At 42.7% G+C, this 16,422-nt stretch overlaps 1 protein-coding gene and 1 pseudogene across 1 annotated transcript; one reads left to right on the top strand and one right to left on the bottom strand.

Annotated features, from left to right (window-relative positions):
- The first annotated feature begins 2,490 nt into the window (after positions 1-2,490).
- On the top strand, positions 2,491-5,438 carry LOC119300565 (annotated as a pseudogene).
- Positions 5,439-5,678: 240 nt separating this feature from the next.
- On the bottom strand, positions 5,679-6,705 carry LOC119298581. Its single transcript, XM_037575932.1, has 2 exons — positions 6,004-6,705; positions 5,679-5,916 (listed from the first exon to the last, which is right to left on the bottom strand). Exons 1-2 carry the CDS (start codon positions 6,561-6,563, stop codon positions 5,826-5,828), a joined length of 651 nt encoding a protein of 216 aa, XP_037431829.1. The 5' UTR covers positions 6,564-6,705; the 3' UTR covers positions 5,679-5,825.
- Between the last annotated feature and the right edge of the window lie 9,717 nt (positions 6,706-16,422).

Below are 16,422 nucleotides of genomic sequence, written 5' to 3'. Positions count from 1 at the left end.
TGATAGGCACCATTATTCCATCAGGTTGGTGCTCTCAGGTGGCGGTGGACATCGGTCGGTTCCAGTGGTGCGACGTCTTTGATCTTGACGGTAAGAGATAGGGTTCCTCTCCCAGTGGCAGTGGCGTGACGAAAGCCAGAGGCACCTGGGATTCCATGCCAGTGGTTCTCTATTCCCTTGCCTCTTCGTCTCTGCTCAATTCCATGTTGCCTCTTCTTTTGCGCCTGTTTCCCTGAAGCTTTCCTCTCCTACTAGTTGGGATGGACTGTAGCAGTGTTGTTGAAAAGGAATATCTTGAATCTAGGTGGTCGCCCTATGCTCATTATGCGATGCGAGGGCAGCATTCTTCTATATCTTGGGTGATCATCTCTGAACCATGACGGTGCGGCGCTTTTTGATCCAAGGCGAGGGGTTAGGGTCCTCCTTTGGTGACAAGAAGGAAGATGTCATCTTCCCTCCCTCCGTAAGTGTAACCTAGAGTAATGTCCACCTACGTCAGTCGGCTATGTCATGCTCTATTGCTCCGGCCTTGATTTCAGTGATCCTAGTGTGGAGTGCTTCTTCGCCTTTAGCAATATTTAATCTCTATTTTCCTTTCCTTAGTTGCTTATGGAGATTGTAGTTCTGTTTGGTTTCCGGTGTTCCCCATTGTATAGTTTGTCCCTTGTAATTTATGCCATAAGTTGTAACTCCTAGCCGGTTGACGGCTTTGTTAATTCCAAGTTGGGCTTTTCACGAACCTTCTAAAAAAAGTTTGTTTCCAAGGAGAACGATGTCAATAATGTCGACGAATGGGGTTGTTTGTGACCTCGGCAACCACACTCCCTTCGCCGGTCGTATTAAAATGATCAGATAGTTCGAATTGTTGGTCATTATAATGATGAATTGGTCATAAGGGTCAACCAGATGAGCACCTTGCGGATCTGAAATAACTTAGGACTATTATCAACGGTAGCATCCAGCTGCCTGTAGGAGAGCCACAATTTACTTTAGAAAGGATTGTGCAAGAAGTAGATATGATTTATTTTTGTTATCATCAGTGTAGTCAAGGGCGAGTGAGCGGTCTATGGAGCCGATGCATCGCAAGTTGTCGGGGAAGGAGCTGTTGATGTAGGAGCCTTTGGGTAGGTTGCCCTCCTGATTGCCAATAGTGGACCTAGGAGGAGAATCATCCATGCATTAGATCAAAAAAATTACATACACCATGTCTCCTCAAAGACCCGGTGGCAACTGAAGAGACGAAAACCTGCAGTAAGATGAGGTTAAAATGATATCATTCATATACCAACCTGCAGTAAGAAGCTACACCTTCCCATAATACATTTGGTGACTTCCACCACTGGATACTGCATAGGTTCCTATTTTACAACAAGATCTGCATAGCAGATGTCATGATCCTGATCACCTCAGCTTGCTAGTAAGATCTGTCTCATTGTGTTCAACAATTGTTTCTTCTTTAAGCATGCATGTTTTGCAGTTATCTGATTTTGCAGCCTCACAGTATGCTCTCAAAGTTCAATCTTTTACTGGAGAAAAACAGCTGCCCTTACATGTGCTGCCGCTTCATGGATTTTCTGTCAGAGATCATATGCCATGACATACAGTGTTCTTTAGTTTGAGAAGAGCATCTATAGAAAGGCAGACTTGAAAATTAAATTAGCCAATTTTGAAGGATGCGTGTACTAGGGAAGACTATAAAACTCATAGTTTTGAGGGTGCATTTCCATTATATTCACAAAAAATAACCAAGTTAAAGTAGCCAACAAGCATGTAAGTGATTTGAAACTAGGTAGGTAGCAGTTCGATTGTGTGAAAGCTCATATCTTTACTTTCATAAGAATGCCAACTTTCAGGAGAGGGGGGATAACTAAGGAAGGTAGCACACATAAAGTCAAGTAAAGTGACTGTAAAAGCAAATGGAAATTATTTTAGAAACTGTATCTTTCTCTTATGCAAGGGTTACATTACATATATCTCCTGTCACAACCTCTCCCTGTTTAAAATGCTGGTGTGACATATGGAGCGTTACTTGCCTACTACTTTGTCTTCTGTTAAAGTTAGAAAATCTCAAGAGAACAAGGGCCACGAGTACGCACCATATCTCCAGTAATGCCAGGGCCGTCCAAGGGCCTGTGCGAGCTGTGCGCTCGCACAGGGCCCCCAAAATCCAGGGGCCCCCAACTAGGGTCCATATACATATATGTATAGTCTGAAAAAAATTCAGTTTTAGGCCTTCTTGGGCCTGGTCCGGTCAAGTCTCGAGCGATAGGCTTTCCCGTCGCGTGGATTGATCGATCGTAGATGAAACGACAGCCCCAGCGCAGTACGTTCCGTAACTTCCGCTTCCTATTCCTTGCCTGATCGCTAGGCTTTCCATCTCCCCATCGCTTCCGACTGAATCGGCGGCTCGGTGGCGATCGGCCGATCGCGTTGCAACCTTGCAGGTTCAGCGAGGCGACGGGCAAGAAGCGGACTACTTTCTAGCGCTGGATGCCGTCGCGCCGGCGGCCGGCCGACACTGCCGCGGTGCCGCCCAACAGGAAGTCAGGAACAGAAGACCAACCGGTGTGGTGCCCTCCCTGCTCCCTACGCTCTCCCCTTTTCTCTAATTTTGATACAAATTACAGAGTTGTGTTAATATGTTTGGGAGCGATTTTTTGTGCAGTCGTTCAAGTTCAGAAGTAGTCACAGATTCGAGAATTTCAGTAGTTGCTCGTACTATCGTCCAAGTACAAAATCAAGGTTCTATCTGATTGTAAGTTTTTTGAACTACCTATACATGTCACAAGCCTATATTTCATGTGAGCTCATCAGTTCAAATAAATTGAAAGAGTATATATTTCACTGAAACAGAAATAATCATGCATTCTAGTTCTGGAAGAAAGTATGATTCTGGTGCCTTCAAGCGTAAGAAGAAACAGAAATTAGAAGAAGATGCTGAAATTCAAAGGGGTGCTCTTGATAAATGGGCTGTGATAGTACCCCAAAATAATTCTGAAAATCATACTCCAGATGGTAATATTGATGATGGTCACGATGATAATGCAGTAGAGGTTGAGGTTGTCACTGCAGAAATTCATGAAGGTGGTCATGGTCTTGCTGATAATGCGCAAGAGGTTGAGGTTGCCGCTACAGAAATTGATGAAGGTAATGATGTCAATATTTTAGATGAAGATCATGATCCTAATATTTCGGATGACATGAATAATTCCGTTCAGCCTGATATATTTGATCCTAGAAATTGGGATGGACTTGGTCCGAAAAAGATTGATATCTTGCTGCAAAAGGATCCTAAAAGAGAAGATATTGAGTATGGTCCTTATGACAAGTTCTCTAGAAGGTTTTCTGCATTATCATTTAGTAGAATTCTCCCAAATGGAGAAAAGTTTGACAGAGAGTGGCTTGTGTACAACAGCGGCCTCGATAAAGCATTTTGTTTCTGTTGCAAATTATTAAAAAGGGGGCATGGGAGAGGACAACTAGCAAATGAGGGTTTAAGTGACTGGATTCATCTTGGGGCTAGACTAAAAGAGCATGAATCAAGTAGAGAGCATATCACAAATATGACTGCATGGTATGACTTCCGTCTCAGGATGCAGAAGAATCAAACAGTTGACAAAGTTGCTCAGCGAGAACTTGAAAAGGAAAAGGAGCATTGGAGAAAAGTTTTGCTCAGGATTTTGTTGATTGTAAAATTTCTTGCAGAACATAATATAGCATTTTGTGGCAGCAATAGCAAGTTGTACCAAGAGAGCAATGGGAATTTTCTAGGACTGATTGAAATGTTGGCTGAATTTGACCCAGTTATCAAAGAGCATGTTGACCGCATCACCAATGAAAAAATTTGTGATCACTACCTTGGCCCTTCTATACAGAATGAGTTAATAAACATGCTCGCTACTGCCATCAGGTTAAGAATCATTGAAAAGGTAAAGGAAGCAAAATATTTCTCAGTTATTCTTGATTGTACTCCTGATGCAAGCCACCAAGAACAAATGTCTTTGATAATTAGGTATGTAGATACATCTTCTGCTTCTGTTTGCATCGAAGAATCTTTCTTAGGCTTTTTGGAGGTGAATGATACCACTGGGCAAGGTTTGTTTAATGTTCTAGAAGAGGAGTTGAATAATATTAGCCTTGATGTGGACAATGTGAGAGGGCAGGGTTATGATAATGGGTCAAATATGAAAGGAAACAATAAAGGGGTACAAAAGAAATTTCTGGACAAATATCCAAGGGCATTTTATTCAGCTTGTGGTTGTCATAGTCTAAATCTGGCACTATGCGATATGGCGAAGTCTTGTTGTAAAGCAACAGACTTCTTTGGAATTATACAACGCATCTATACAATATTTGCTAATTCGACTAACGATGGCAAATTCTCAAAGATAACTTAAAGAAGTTGACTGTCAAGTCATTGTCATCTACTCGTTGGGAGAGTCATGTTCAGAGTGTTAAGGCTATACGGATTCAAATGCCAGAAATAAGGGAGGCTTTACTACAAGTGGCTGAAACTGATAAGGATCCATTGACAAGTAGTGAAGCACAATCATTGGCAGAAAATGAACTTGGTGGTTTTGAATTTTTAGTGTCAATAATTATCTGGTATGATATATTATCCGTTGTTAATTTGGTCAGCAAGCAGCTACAATCAAAGGACATGCTTATTGATATTGCAATAGAGTCTATAAAGGGTCTGCTTTCCTTTTTCAAGAAGTATAGAGAAAAAGGCTCTTTCAAAAGCATTGGAAGATGCAAAAGAAATTGCACTTGAGATGGATATTCATCCAGAGTTCCGCACCAAGCGGAAAATCAAAAGAAGAAGACAATTCGATGAGGGTGCAGATGATGCATCTATTGCTTCACAATCTGCAGAGGAGTCATTTAGGGTCAATTATTTTCTACAAGTGGTCGATCAAGCTATAGTTTCACTTACCAGGAGGTTTGAGCAATATCAGGGGTATGAAAAAACTTTTGGTTTCTTATTTACTTCAGATAGGCTGCGATCTATGGATGATAAGAGTTTGCTGGCTGCTTGTGTTAATCTTGAGGATGCACTTAAAAATGGAGAACACAAAGATATTGATGGAGCTGAATTGTTTTACGAGTTAATTTTTATCCAGGATTTAGTTAAGAAATCTATGGGCCCCGTTGATATTCTTGAGATTCTAATGAAGCGCCCCTTCTATCCTAATGCTATTATTGCGTGCAGGATTTTGTTAACCATTCCTGTAACTGTTGCAACTGCGGAAAGGAGCTTCTCTAAATTCAAGTTGCTGAAATCATATTTGCGTTCAACTATGACACAAGAAAGACTCAATGGTTTGGCGACAATAGCACTTGAAAATGATGTCTTGGAGAAGATTAATTATGAAGATGTAATTGAAGATTTCATTTCAAGGAACACAAGACGGATGACACTTTTCAATAGAGAATGAGGTCAGTTTATTGGTTTTAGTATTTCGCATTGATACTTCAGAATATTCTAAGCATTGTATGAAATAATATAAATTTTAATTACATAATTAGGTGATTATGCTTGCGTAATTGTATATTTTTTAAAATTTAGAGCCCCATTTTTCTTTTCGCACCGGGCCCCCGAATTCCTGGAGACGGCCCTGAGTAATGCACAATAGGAAGAAGCATGATAGCGATACTTAAGGTCAATGAAATTATCTGCAGCTCAATGAAAACAAAATGAAAACCATCGTCTCTACGTCACCGTGGACAGCACAAACCTGCTTGATAACAACGCCTATTATTGCAGCATCACCAAACAAAAATGTATCCGATTGCTGCATTGTGACATGCATATGGCGTAACTGTTAACTATTGCATCGCAAGTTGTCAGGGAAGGAGCTGTTGATGTTGGAGCGTTTGAACGGGGTGTACTCCTGATTGCCAGTGGCGTTGGATCTGGGAGGAGAATCATCCATACATTAGATTACAAAAGAAAATTTTACATATGTGAGGATGTATAACTATGAAGATACAAAAAATTACCCGTGTCCTGTGCACTCTTTAATGTAAGTGTAGATACCGTCGTGATTGTAGAAGCCGCCGGGCAGCACGATCCAAGGCCGCTGCGGCAGTGATGAGGGGATGGACGGACGGCGGCACACGGAGTGAATCCAATTCCAAGGCCACTGCTGCCATGGAAGCTGAGAGGAAACTGCTTGCCAGGAACGTAGCACCGTCTGCATCCATGGTAGTTGCGGCGGAGGGGGAGCGGAGGAGCGCCAGGATCGACACACCGCGTGGAAGCGGGCGCGATCTGCCAGGTTAGGGAGCCCGGCCAACACGAGGCCTAGGATATCCTCTGGGAGTTCCGACCACGGCGAAGAAGACGGCTTAGAAGCAATGGAGCGCCGCCTGGGACTGCATGCCGCATGGAGGCCGGCGGTGAAGAGATCCAGGAGATCATCGGACCACGACGGTGGCGATGCCATTGATGCGCTGCTTGGTTTGGATCGTACGTAGAAGTTGCAGCGGAGCGGAGAAGGCTGCGGACTCGTGGTGTCGTGGTACGTGATACTGGGCCGAGGAAGCATATGCCCGCGCATGCGAAGGAAACGTGATACTGGGCCGTGGAAGCATATGGTGCAGTGGAGTTCTATTGGGCTATTTCAACCTGGAATTGGAAGGGGAAGCGGCGGGCCAGCCAACGCCGACGCAAATGCTATATGTCGCTAATAGCGAGTAATAACATCCGTATCGCCAGAAGCATGCACGCATATGGCCTGCCCCGTTACCTATATATTTAAAAAAAAACAGTACAAACGCAAGCGCTCATACATACGTGCATATACTCACCCCTATGAATGCACAGAAGCACACCCTAACCCCTATGAGCACATTCAAGAGACTGAGCCGCCATATCATCTTGAGATTTGCAAAGTCACTGTAGGAGCCTTGTCTTCAATCAGAACGTCTCCCTCCACTAAAAGCACCTCAGCGAAAATCCTGAAATAAATCCAAGAATAATGCAAGCACCGGGACTTGAACCCTGGTGAGTTGTGGATACCACTGTCCCTCTAACCAACCAACCAACCACAGGTTGGTACGCTCTACTCATGTTTTTTATAGTTTTTTTCACTTGTTTTACTTGTTTTCTCTCAATTTTAACTGCGGTTATTTCTTCCCTTTTTCCTTCCCTTTGTAGGTTGATTTGTTTCTTTATTTTTTCTCTCCAATTTTCTTGTTTTCTTTGTTTCTTTTTCTTTTTTGCACAAGTTTTCCTCTGTTTTTTTATTTTATCTTTGGTTTTCCTTATTTATTAATTTATACATTTTTAACACAAGTTTAATTTTCATTACACATTGTATGCTTTTTAAGTGAAGCACATTTTTGCATACACATTTAACATATTTTATATAGATTATTAAAATATTTTTATATACAAATTTTGATGCCTATTGTTTTCGTACATGAGGAATATTTTTGTTATATATAAAAAATAATAGGTTTAAACATTTTTATATGCATCATTAACATATTTTCAAAATATAGGTTTTGATGTCTAATTTTTTTTCATGCACATTATACATTTTGTTTACACATCCAAAAATATTTGTACACGTTTAACATTTTTTAAATACATGATTAATAATTTTTAAAATACATTTTTTGATGTCTATTGTTTTTTTACACATTATATATCTTTTGCATACATCTAAGAAAATATATAAATGTTATAAAAAAAGTATATACATGATTAACAATTTTTTTCGAATATATGTTTTGAAGTCTACTTTTTTCATACACATCATACATTTTTGTTATACATGTAAAACATTTTTCTGTACAGGTTCAACACTTTTCAAATGGATGTTTGACCTTTTTTAAAAAATTGTGTAAGTTAGTGTTTGTAATGTATATATATATAAGTTTTCAAAGTATAAATAAAAGTTAAAAAGGAAAAGTAATGTGAAGAATAAAAGAAAATAAGCAATTTAAGGCCTGCAGCCCCTCACGCTGGGCCGGTCCTTTCTCTCGGCCTGTTCAGGCGAGAGGTCGTTATGTCTCGCGTCATGATGCAACTCCGAAGAGCAAATCCTATTTGGCGCTGCAGAAGCGCGCTGGGCCGGCCCATCTAGAGTTTTTAGAACGCCAAAAAAGCGCGCTGCCACTGGCAATCGCTCCCCTGAGGGAGCTCCTATTGAGCGCTTTAAGCGCCGCAGAACTGAACCGGCGCCTACAGCAAACGCAAGTGGGCCGGCCCAGCGCAGAAACTGTTTTCGCGAAAAAAGACAGGCAAAACCCCGCGAGCAACTTGAACTCGTGTCGCTGCTTCGAAAGATGGTTCAGCTAACCACTAGAGCCCCTATACCACTGTGACTAACAGCAACACGAATACTTAAAGAACTATTGCAGCCGCAATATTTATTATGCAATACACCTGCATTTTTATAATTTTTTATGAAAAAAAGTTTATCAAATTTTGCAAAAAGTTCACAAATTGGAAGAGATGATCGTTTCTGAAAAAAGTTCATCCAATTTGATAAGAAAAGTTAATTGATTAGGAACAATTCACCAATTTTGAAAAACTTCACAAAACGTGAAAGAATTTCATCAATTTTGGAAAAAATAGAATTTGGAAAAAAGTTTATCCAATGCGAAAAAAGTTCATCAAATTTTCGAAAAGTTCATCGAATTTCGAAAAAAGTTCATCAAATTTGAAAAAAGTTCATCGGTATTAAAAAAAGGTTCACTGAAGCTATAAATAAGTTCACCAATTTTCAAAAAAGATCACCAAATTTGAAAAAATGTTCATTGATTTTGAAAAAAGTTTATAAATTTGAATATAAGTTCATCGATTTGAGAAAATGTTCATCGAATTTCAGGAAATGTCCATAAAAAATTTAATCAAATTTGTAAAGAGTTCATCAATTTTTTTTTAAAAAAGTTTAGCAAATTTAAAGAAAGTTCATCGAATTTGAAAGAAAAGTCACCGAGTTCAAAAAAAATCATCAATCGTTAAAAATAGTTCACTAAAAGAAGTTCATTGATTTTGAAAACAAGATTTCATCAAAAATTTAAAAACATTATCAATTTGGAAAAGTTCAGACATTTAAGAAAATAAAAAACATGAAAATCATTGAAGGAGGAAATCTGGAAGAAAAAAAGAGCAAAACTAAAAACGAAACTGGAAAAGGGGAAAAAGCAAAAAGAAAACAGTAAAGGAAGGAAGAAATAAAAGTCTAGAAGAGTTGAAGATTAACAGATCATGCTCCGTGGCGCAGTGATTGTACGAATGACGTTTTATGAGTGAGGTCGCCGATTCGATTCATAGTGACGGTGCTTCATGTTTTTGAAAATTAACATAGACCCCTGCGCGCATAGGATTTAGACCGGCGTGCTGACCTTATGACAACTAGAACCGGATACTTAATAAAATACACTCTTCCAAGTGCCAGATACAACCCGGTGATCGCTCTCTAACAGGGCGACGAGGAGGGGATTGCCCGGTAGGATTATGCTATGCGATGCTACTTGGAGGGCTTCAGTCTACTCTCTTCTACATGCTGCAACACGGAGGCTGCCAGAAGCGTAGTCTTCGACAGGATTAGTTATCCCCCTCTTATTCTGGCATTCTGCAGTTCATTCCACCGATATGCCCCTTTACACATATACACATGCATATGTAGTGTAGATCCTTGCTTGCGAGTACTTTGGATGAGTACTCACGGTTGCTTTCTCCTTCTTTTCCCCCTATCCCTTCTACCTGGTTGTCGCAACCAGATGTTGGAGCCCAGGATCCAGATGCCACCGTCGACGACGACTCCTACTACACTGGAGGTGCCTACTACTACGTGCAGGCCGCTGACGACGACCAGGAATAGTTTAGGAGGATCCCAGGCAGGAGGCATGCGCCTCTTTCGATCTGTATCCCAGTTTATGCTAGCCATCTTATGGCAACTTGTTTAACTTATGTCTATACTCAGATATTGTTGCTTCCGCTGGCTGGTCTATGATCGAGCACTTGTATTCGAGCCCTCGAGGCCCCTGACTTGTATTATGATGCTTGTATGACTTATTTTATTTTTAGAGTTGTGTTGTGATATCTTCCCTTGAGTCCCTGATTTTGATCGTACACGTTTGCGTGCATGATTAGTGTACGATTGAATCGGGGGCATCACAGGGATACCACTAACCTCCTAAGAGCATCTACAACCACATATGACAAATATGGCCCCTCAAACGCCCGCGGACGCGCACGGGCGTGTCTGCGGGCAGTGACCGGGCACGCCTCAAATTTCACTTCTTGCATCCGGACATCTCATACTAGATTCTTATATCCATACAAAGACATGCAAAAGAAGTAGAACCTACGTACTATGTCGATTCTAGCTACTCCTCGTCGGAGATCACGACGATCTCCGTGCCCGACTCCAGCAGCACGGGCGGCAGCTGCAGCTGCAGCTCCTCTGGCGCCTCCGGCTGCTTCGCTCCAGCCTCCTGCGCCTCTATCTCTGCGTCGAGCTCGGCGAAGAGCGCGTCGGACTCCGCCTACTCCCGCCGGAGGAACGCCCGGTTGGCCTCCACATAGGCCTCATCCTGGATGGACTCCAGGATGGCCTGCTGCTCTACATCTCGTCGGACTGGGCGACGGCGAACTCCGCCTCCGCCTGCTCCAAGTTGAAGGCTAGCACCTGCTGGTCCGGCTCCTCCAGCTCCTCCACCTCCATCGGAGCCATCTCCTCCTCCTCCTCCTCCTCTTCCCCCGGCTGCTCCTCATCCTCTGGCTTCGACGAGTCTGGAGGCAACCCGGAAGCGATGCGGGCGGCGCGCGCGGCTTGTCTCGGCCGGATCTCCTGCTGGATCTCGTAGCGGCGCTCCGGCGTCAGCATGGCGTAGTACGTGATCTTGCTCCGGACCATGGCGGAGTGCCGGAGCGTGGGCGAAGCGTCTGACCATAGTGCATGTCAGTCGGTGGAACCAGTCTCACGTAAGAGTACGTGTAAGGTCGGTCCGGGCCGCTTCATCCCACAATGCCACCGAATCAAGATTGGACTAGTAACGGTAAGCATATTGAACAAAATCAACGCCCACAACTACTTTGTGTTCTACTCATGCATAGACACTACGCATAGACCTAGCTCATGATGCCACTGTTGGGGAACGTAGCATAAATTCAAAATTTTCCTACGTGTCACCAAGATCTATCTATGGAGTCATCTAGCAACGAGGGAGGAGTGGATCTACATACCCTTGTAGATCGCGCGCGGAAGCGTTCAAGAGAACGGGGTTGATGGAGTCGTACTCGTCGTGATCCAAATCACCGATGATCCTAGTGACGAACGGACGGCACCTCCGCGTTCAACACACGTACGGAGCAGCGACGTCTCCTCCTTCTTGATCCAGCAAGGGGGGAGGAGAGGTTGATGGAAGATGGCTCCAGCAGCAGCACGACGGCGTGGTGGTGGTGAAGCTGCAGTACTCCGGCAGGGCTTCGCTAAGCACTATGGAGGAGGAGGAGGTGTTGGAGAGGGAGAGGGAGGCACCAAAGGCCAAGGTAAGAAGTCCTCCATCTCCCCCACTATATATAGGGGGGCCTAGGGGGGGCGCCGGCCCTAGGAGATCCAATCTCCTAGGGGGCGGCGGCCAAGGGAGGAATCCCTCCTCCCCAAGGCACCTAGGAGGTGCCTTCCCCTCTTAGGACTCTTCCTTAGGGTTTCCCCCACCCTTAGGCGCATGGGCCCTAGGGGGAAGTGGCGCCCCAGCCCACTTTGGGCTGGATCCCTTCCCACTTCAGCCCATGGGGCCCTCCGGGATAGGTGGCCCCACCCGGTGGACCCTCGGGACCCTTCCGGTGGTCCCGATACAATACCGGTGACCCCGAAACTTGTCCCGATGGCCGAAACAGCACTTCCTATATATAATTCTTTACCTCCGGACCATTGCGGAACTCCTCGTGACGTTCGGGATCTCATCCGGGACTCCGAACAACATTCGGGTTACTGCATATACATATCCCTACAACCCTAGCGTCACCGAACCTTAAGTGTGTAGACCCTACGGGTTCGGGAACCATGCAGACATGACCGAGATGACTCTCCGGTCAATAACCATCAGCGGGATCTGGATACCCATGTTGGCTCCCACATGTTCCACGATGATCTCATCGGATGAACCACGATGTCGAGGATTCAATCAATCCCGCATACAATTCCCTTTGTCTATCGGTATGTTACTTTTCTAAGATTCGACCGTCGGTATCCCGATACCTTTGTTCAATCTCGTTACCGGCAAGTCTCTTTACTCGTTCGGTAACACATCATCCCGTGATCAACTCCTTGATCATATTGTGCACATTATGATGATGTCCTACCGAGTGGGCCCAGAGATACCTCTCCGTTTACACAGAGTGACAAATCCCAGTCTCGATTCGTGTCAACCCAACAGACACTTTCGGAGATACCTGTAGTGTACCTTTATAGCCACCCAGTTATGTTGTGACGTTTGGCACACCCAAAGCACTCCTACGGTATCCGGGAGTTGCACAATCTCATGGTCTAAGGAAATGATACTTGACACTAGAAAAGCTTTAGCATACGAACTACATGATCTTGTGCTAGGCTTAGGATTGGGTCTTTGTCCATCACATCATTCTCCTAATGATGTGATCCCGTTATCAATGACATCCAATGTCCATGGTCAGGAAACCGTAACCATCTATTGATCAACGAGCTAGTCAACTAGAGGCTTACTAGGGACATGGTGTTGTCTATGTATCCACACATGTATCTGAGTTTCCTATCAATACAATTCTAGCATGGATAATAAACGATTATCATGAACAAGGAAATATAATAATAACTAATTTATTATTGCCTCTAGGGCATATTTCCAACAGTCTCCCACTTGCACTAGAGTCAATAATCCAGTTCACATCGATATGTGATTAACACTCAAGGTCACATCCCCATGTGACTAACACCCAAAGAGTTACTAGAGTCAATAATCTAGTTCACATTACCATGTGATTAACACTCAATGAGTTCTGGGTTTGAACATGTTTATGCTTGTGAGAGATGTTATAGTCAACGGGTCTGAATCTTTCAGATCCGTATGTACTTCGCAAATCTCTATGTCATCTTGCAGATGCAGCTACTATGCTATATTTGGAGCTATTCCAAATAACTGTTCTACTATACGAATCCAGTTTACTACTCAGAATAATCTGGATTAGTGTCAAAGTTTGCATCGGCGTAACCCTTTACGACGAACTCTTTTACCACCTCCATAATTGAGAAAATTCCTTAGTCCACTAGTTACTAAGGATAACTTTGACCGCTGTCTTGTGATCCATTCTTGGATCACTCTTGTACCCCCTTGACTGACTCATGGCAAGGCACATTTCAGGTGCGGTACACAGCATAGCATACTGTAGGGCCTATGTCTTAAGCATAGGGGACGACCTTCGTCCTTTCTCTCTATTCTGCCGTGGTCGAGCTTTAAGTCTTAACTTCATACCTTACAACTCAGGCAAGAACTCCTTATTTGACTGATCCATCTTGAACACCTTCAAGATCATGTCAAGGTATGTGCTCATTTGAAAGTACCATTAAGCGTTTTGATCTATCCTTATAGATCTTGATGCTCAATGTTCAAGTAGCTTAATCCAGGCTTTCCATTGAAAAACACTTTCCAAATAACCCTATATGCTTTCCAGAAATTCTATGTCATTTCTGATCAACAATATGTCAACAACATATATTCATCAGAAATTCTATAGTGCTCCCACTCACTTCTTTGGAAATACAAGTTTCTCATAAACTTTGTATAAATCCAAAATCTTTGATCATCATCAAAGCATACATTCTAACTCCGAGATGCTTACTCCAGTCCCTAGAAGGATTGCTGGAGCTTTGCATACTTATTAGCATCTTTCAGGATTGACAAAACCTTCCGGTTTGTATCACATACAACCTTTCCTCAGAAAAAACATCGAGGAAACAATGTTTTGACATCCTATCTGCAAGATTTCATAAATAATGCAGTAATCGCTAATATAATTCCAACAGACTCTTAGCATCGCTACGAGTGAGAAAGTCTCATCGTAGTCAACTCCTTGAACTTGTCGGAAAACATCTTAACGACAAGTCGAGCTTTCTTAATGGTGATACTTACCATCATTGTCCGTCTTCCTTTTAAAATCCATCTGTACTCAACAGCCTTACGACCATCGAGCCGTTCTGCCAAAGTCTACACTTTGTTTTCATACATGGATCCTCTCTCGGATTTTATGGCCTCGAGCCATTTATCGGAATACGGGCCCACCATCGCTTCTCCATAGCTCGTAGGTTCATTGTTGTCTAGCAACATTACTTCCAAGACAGGATTACGTACCACTCTGAAGTAGTACGCATCCTTGTCATCCCACGAGATTTGGTAGTGACTTGATCTGAAGTTTCATGATCACTATCATAAGCTTCCACTTCAATTGGTGTAGGTGCCACAGGAACAACTCCTGTGCCCTGCCACACACTAGTTGAAGAGACGGTTCAATAACCTCATCAAGTCTCCACCATCCTCCCACTCAATTCTTTCGAGAGAAACTTTTCCTCGAGAAAGGACCCGATTCTAGAAACAATCCCTTATTGCTTTCGGATCTGAGACGGGAGGTATACCCAACTGTTTTTGGGTGTCCTATGAAGATGCATTTATCCGCTTTGGGTTCGGGCTTATCAGCCTGAAACTTTTTCACATAAGCGTCGCAGCCCCAAACTTTCAAGAAATGACAGCTTAGGTTTCTCTAAACCATAGTTCATACGGTGTCATCTCATCAGAATTACGTGGTGCCCTATTTAAAGTGAATGCGGTTGTCTCTAATGCCTAACCCATAAACTATCGTGGTAATTCGATAAGAGACATCATGGTATGCATCATATCCAATAGGGTGCAGTTATGATGTTCGGACACACCGTCACACTATGGTGTTCCAGGCTGTATTAGTTGTGGAACAATTTCCACAATGTCTTAATTCTGTGCCAAACTCGTAATTCAGATATTCATCTCTATGATCATATCATAGATATTTTATCCTCTTGTCATGATGATCTTTCAACTTCAAGCTGAAATTACTTGAACCTTTCAATAATTCAGACTCGTGATTCATCAAGTAAATATACTCAACATCTACTCAAATCATCTGTGAAGTAAGAACATAACGATATCCACTACACGCCTCAGCACTCATTGGACTGCACACATCAAAATGTATTACTTCCAACAAGTTGCTTTCTAGTTCCATTTTACTGAAACCGAGGCTTTCAGTCATCTTGCCCATGTGGTATGATTTGCATGTCTCAAGTGATTCAAAAATCAAGTGAGTCCAAACGGTCCATTTGCATGGAGTTTCTTCATGCATATACACCAATAGACATGGTTCGCATGTCTCAAACTTTTCAAAAATGAGTGAGTCCAAAGATCCATCAACATGGAGCCTCTTCATGCGTTTTATACTGATATGACTTAAGTGGCAGTGCCACAAGTAGGTGGTACTATCATTACTATCTTATATCTTTTGGCATGAACATGTGTATCACTATGATCGAGATTCAATGAACCATTCATTTTAGGTGCAAGACCATTGAAGGTATTATTCAAATACACAGAGTAACCGTTATTCTCCTTAAATGAATAACCGTATTGCGATAGACATAATCCAATCATGTCTATGCTCAACACAAACACCAATCTCGATGGTAAGAGGGAGCGTGCGATGCTTGATCATATCAACATTGGAAACACTTCCAACACATATCGTCAGCTCACCTTTAGCTAGTCTTCGTTTATTCCGTAGCTTTTATTTCGAGTTACTAACACTTAGCAACCGAACCAGTATCTAATACCCTGGTGCTACTAGGAGTACTAGTAAAGTACACATCAACATAATACATCCAATATACTTCTATCGACCGTCTTCTCATCTACCAAGTATCTAGGATAATTCTGCTCCAGTGGCTGTTCCCCTTTATTACAGAAGCACTTAGTTTCGGGTTTGGGTTCAACTTTGGGTTTCTTCACTTGAGCAGCAACTGACTTGTCGTTTCATGAAGTATCCCTTTCTTGCCCTTGCCCTTCTTGAAACTAGTGGTTTCTCCAACCATCAACAATTGATGCTCCTTCTTGATTTCTACTTTTGTGGTGTCAAACATTGCGAATATCTCAAGGATCATCATATATGTCCCTGATATATTATAGTTCATCACGAAGCTCTAGCAGCTTGGTGGTAATGACTTCGGAGAAACATCACTATCTCATCTGGAAGATGAACTCCCACTCGATTCAAATGATTGTTGTACTCAGACAATCTGAGCACAAGCTCAACAATTGAGCTTTTCTCCCTTAGCTTGCAGGCTAAGAAAATCGTCGGAGGTCTTATACCTCTTGACATGGGCACGAGCCTGAAATCCC

The sequence above is a fragment of the Triticum dicoccoides genome, chromosome 5A (genome assembly GCF_002162155.2).
Source record: "Triticum dicoccoides isolate Atlit2015 ecotype Zavitan chromosome 5A, WEW_v2.0, whole genome shotgun sequence".
NCBI classification, from domain to species: Eukaryota; Viridiplantae; Streptophyta; class Magnoliopsida; order Poales; family Poaceae; genus Triticum; species Triticum dicoccoides.
This window is presented reverse-complemented; position numbering and strand designations above follow the sequence as displayed.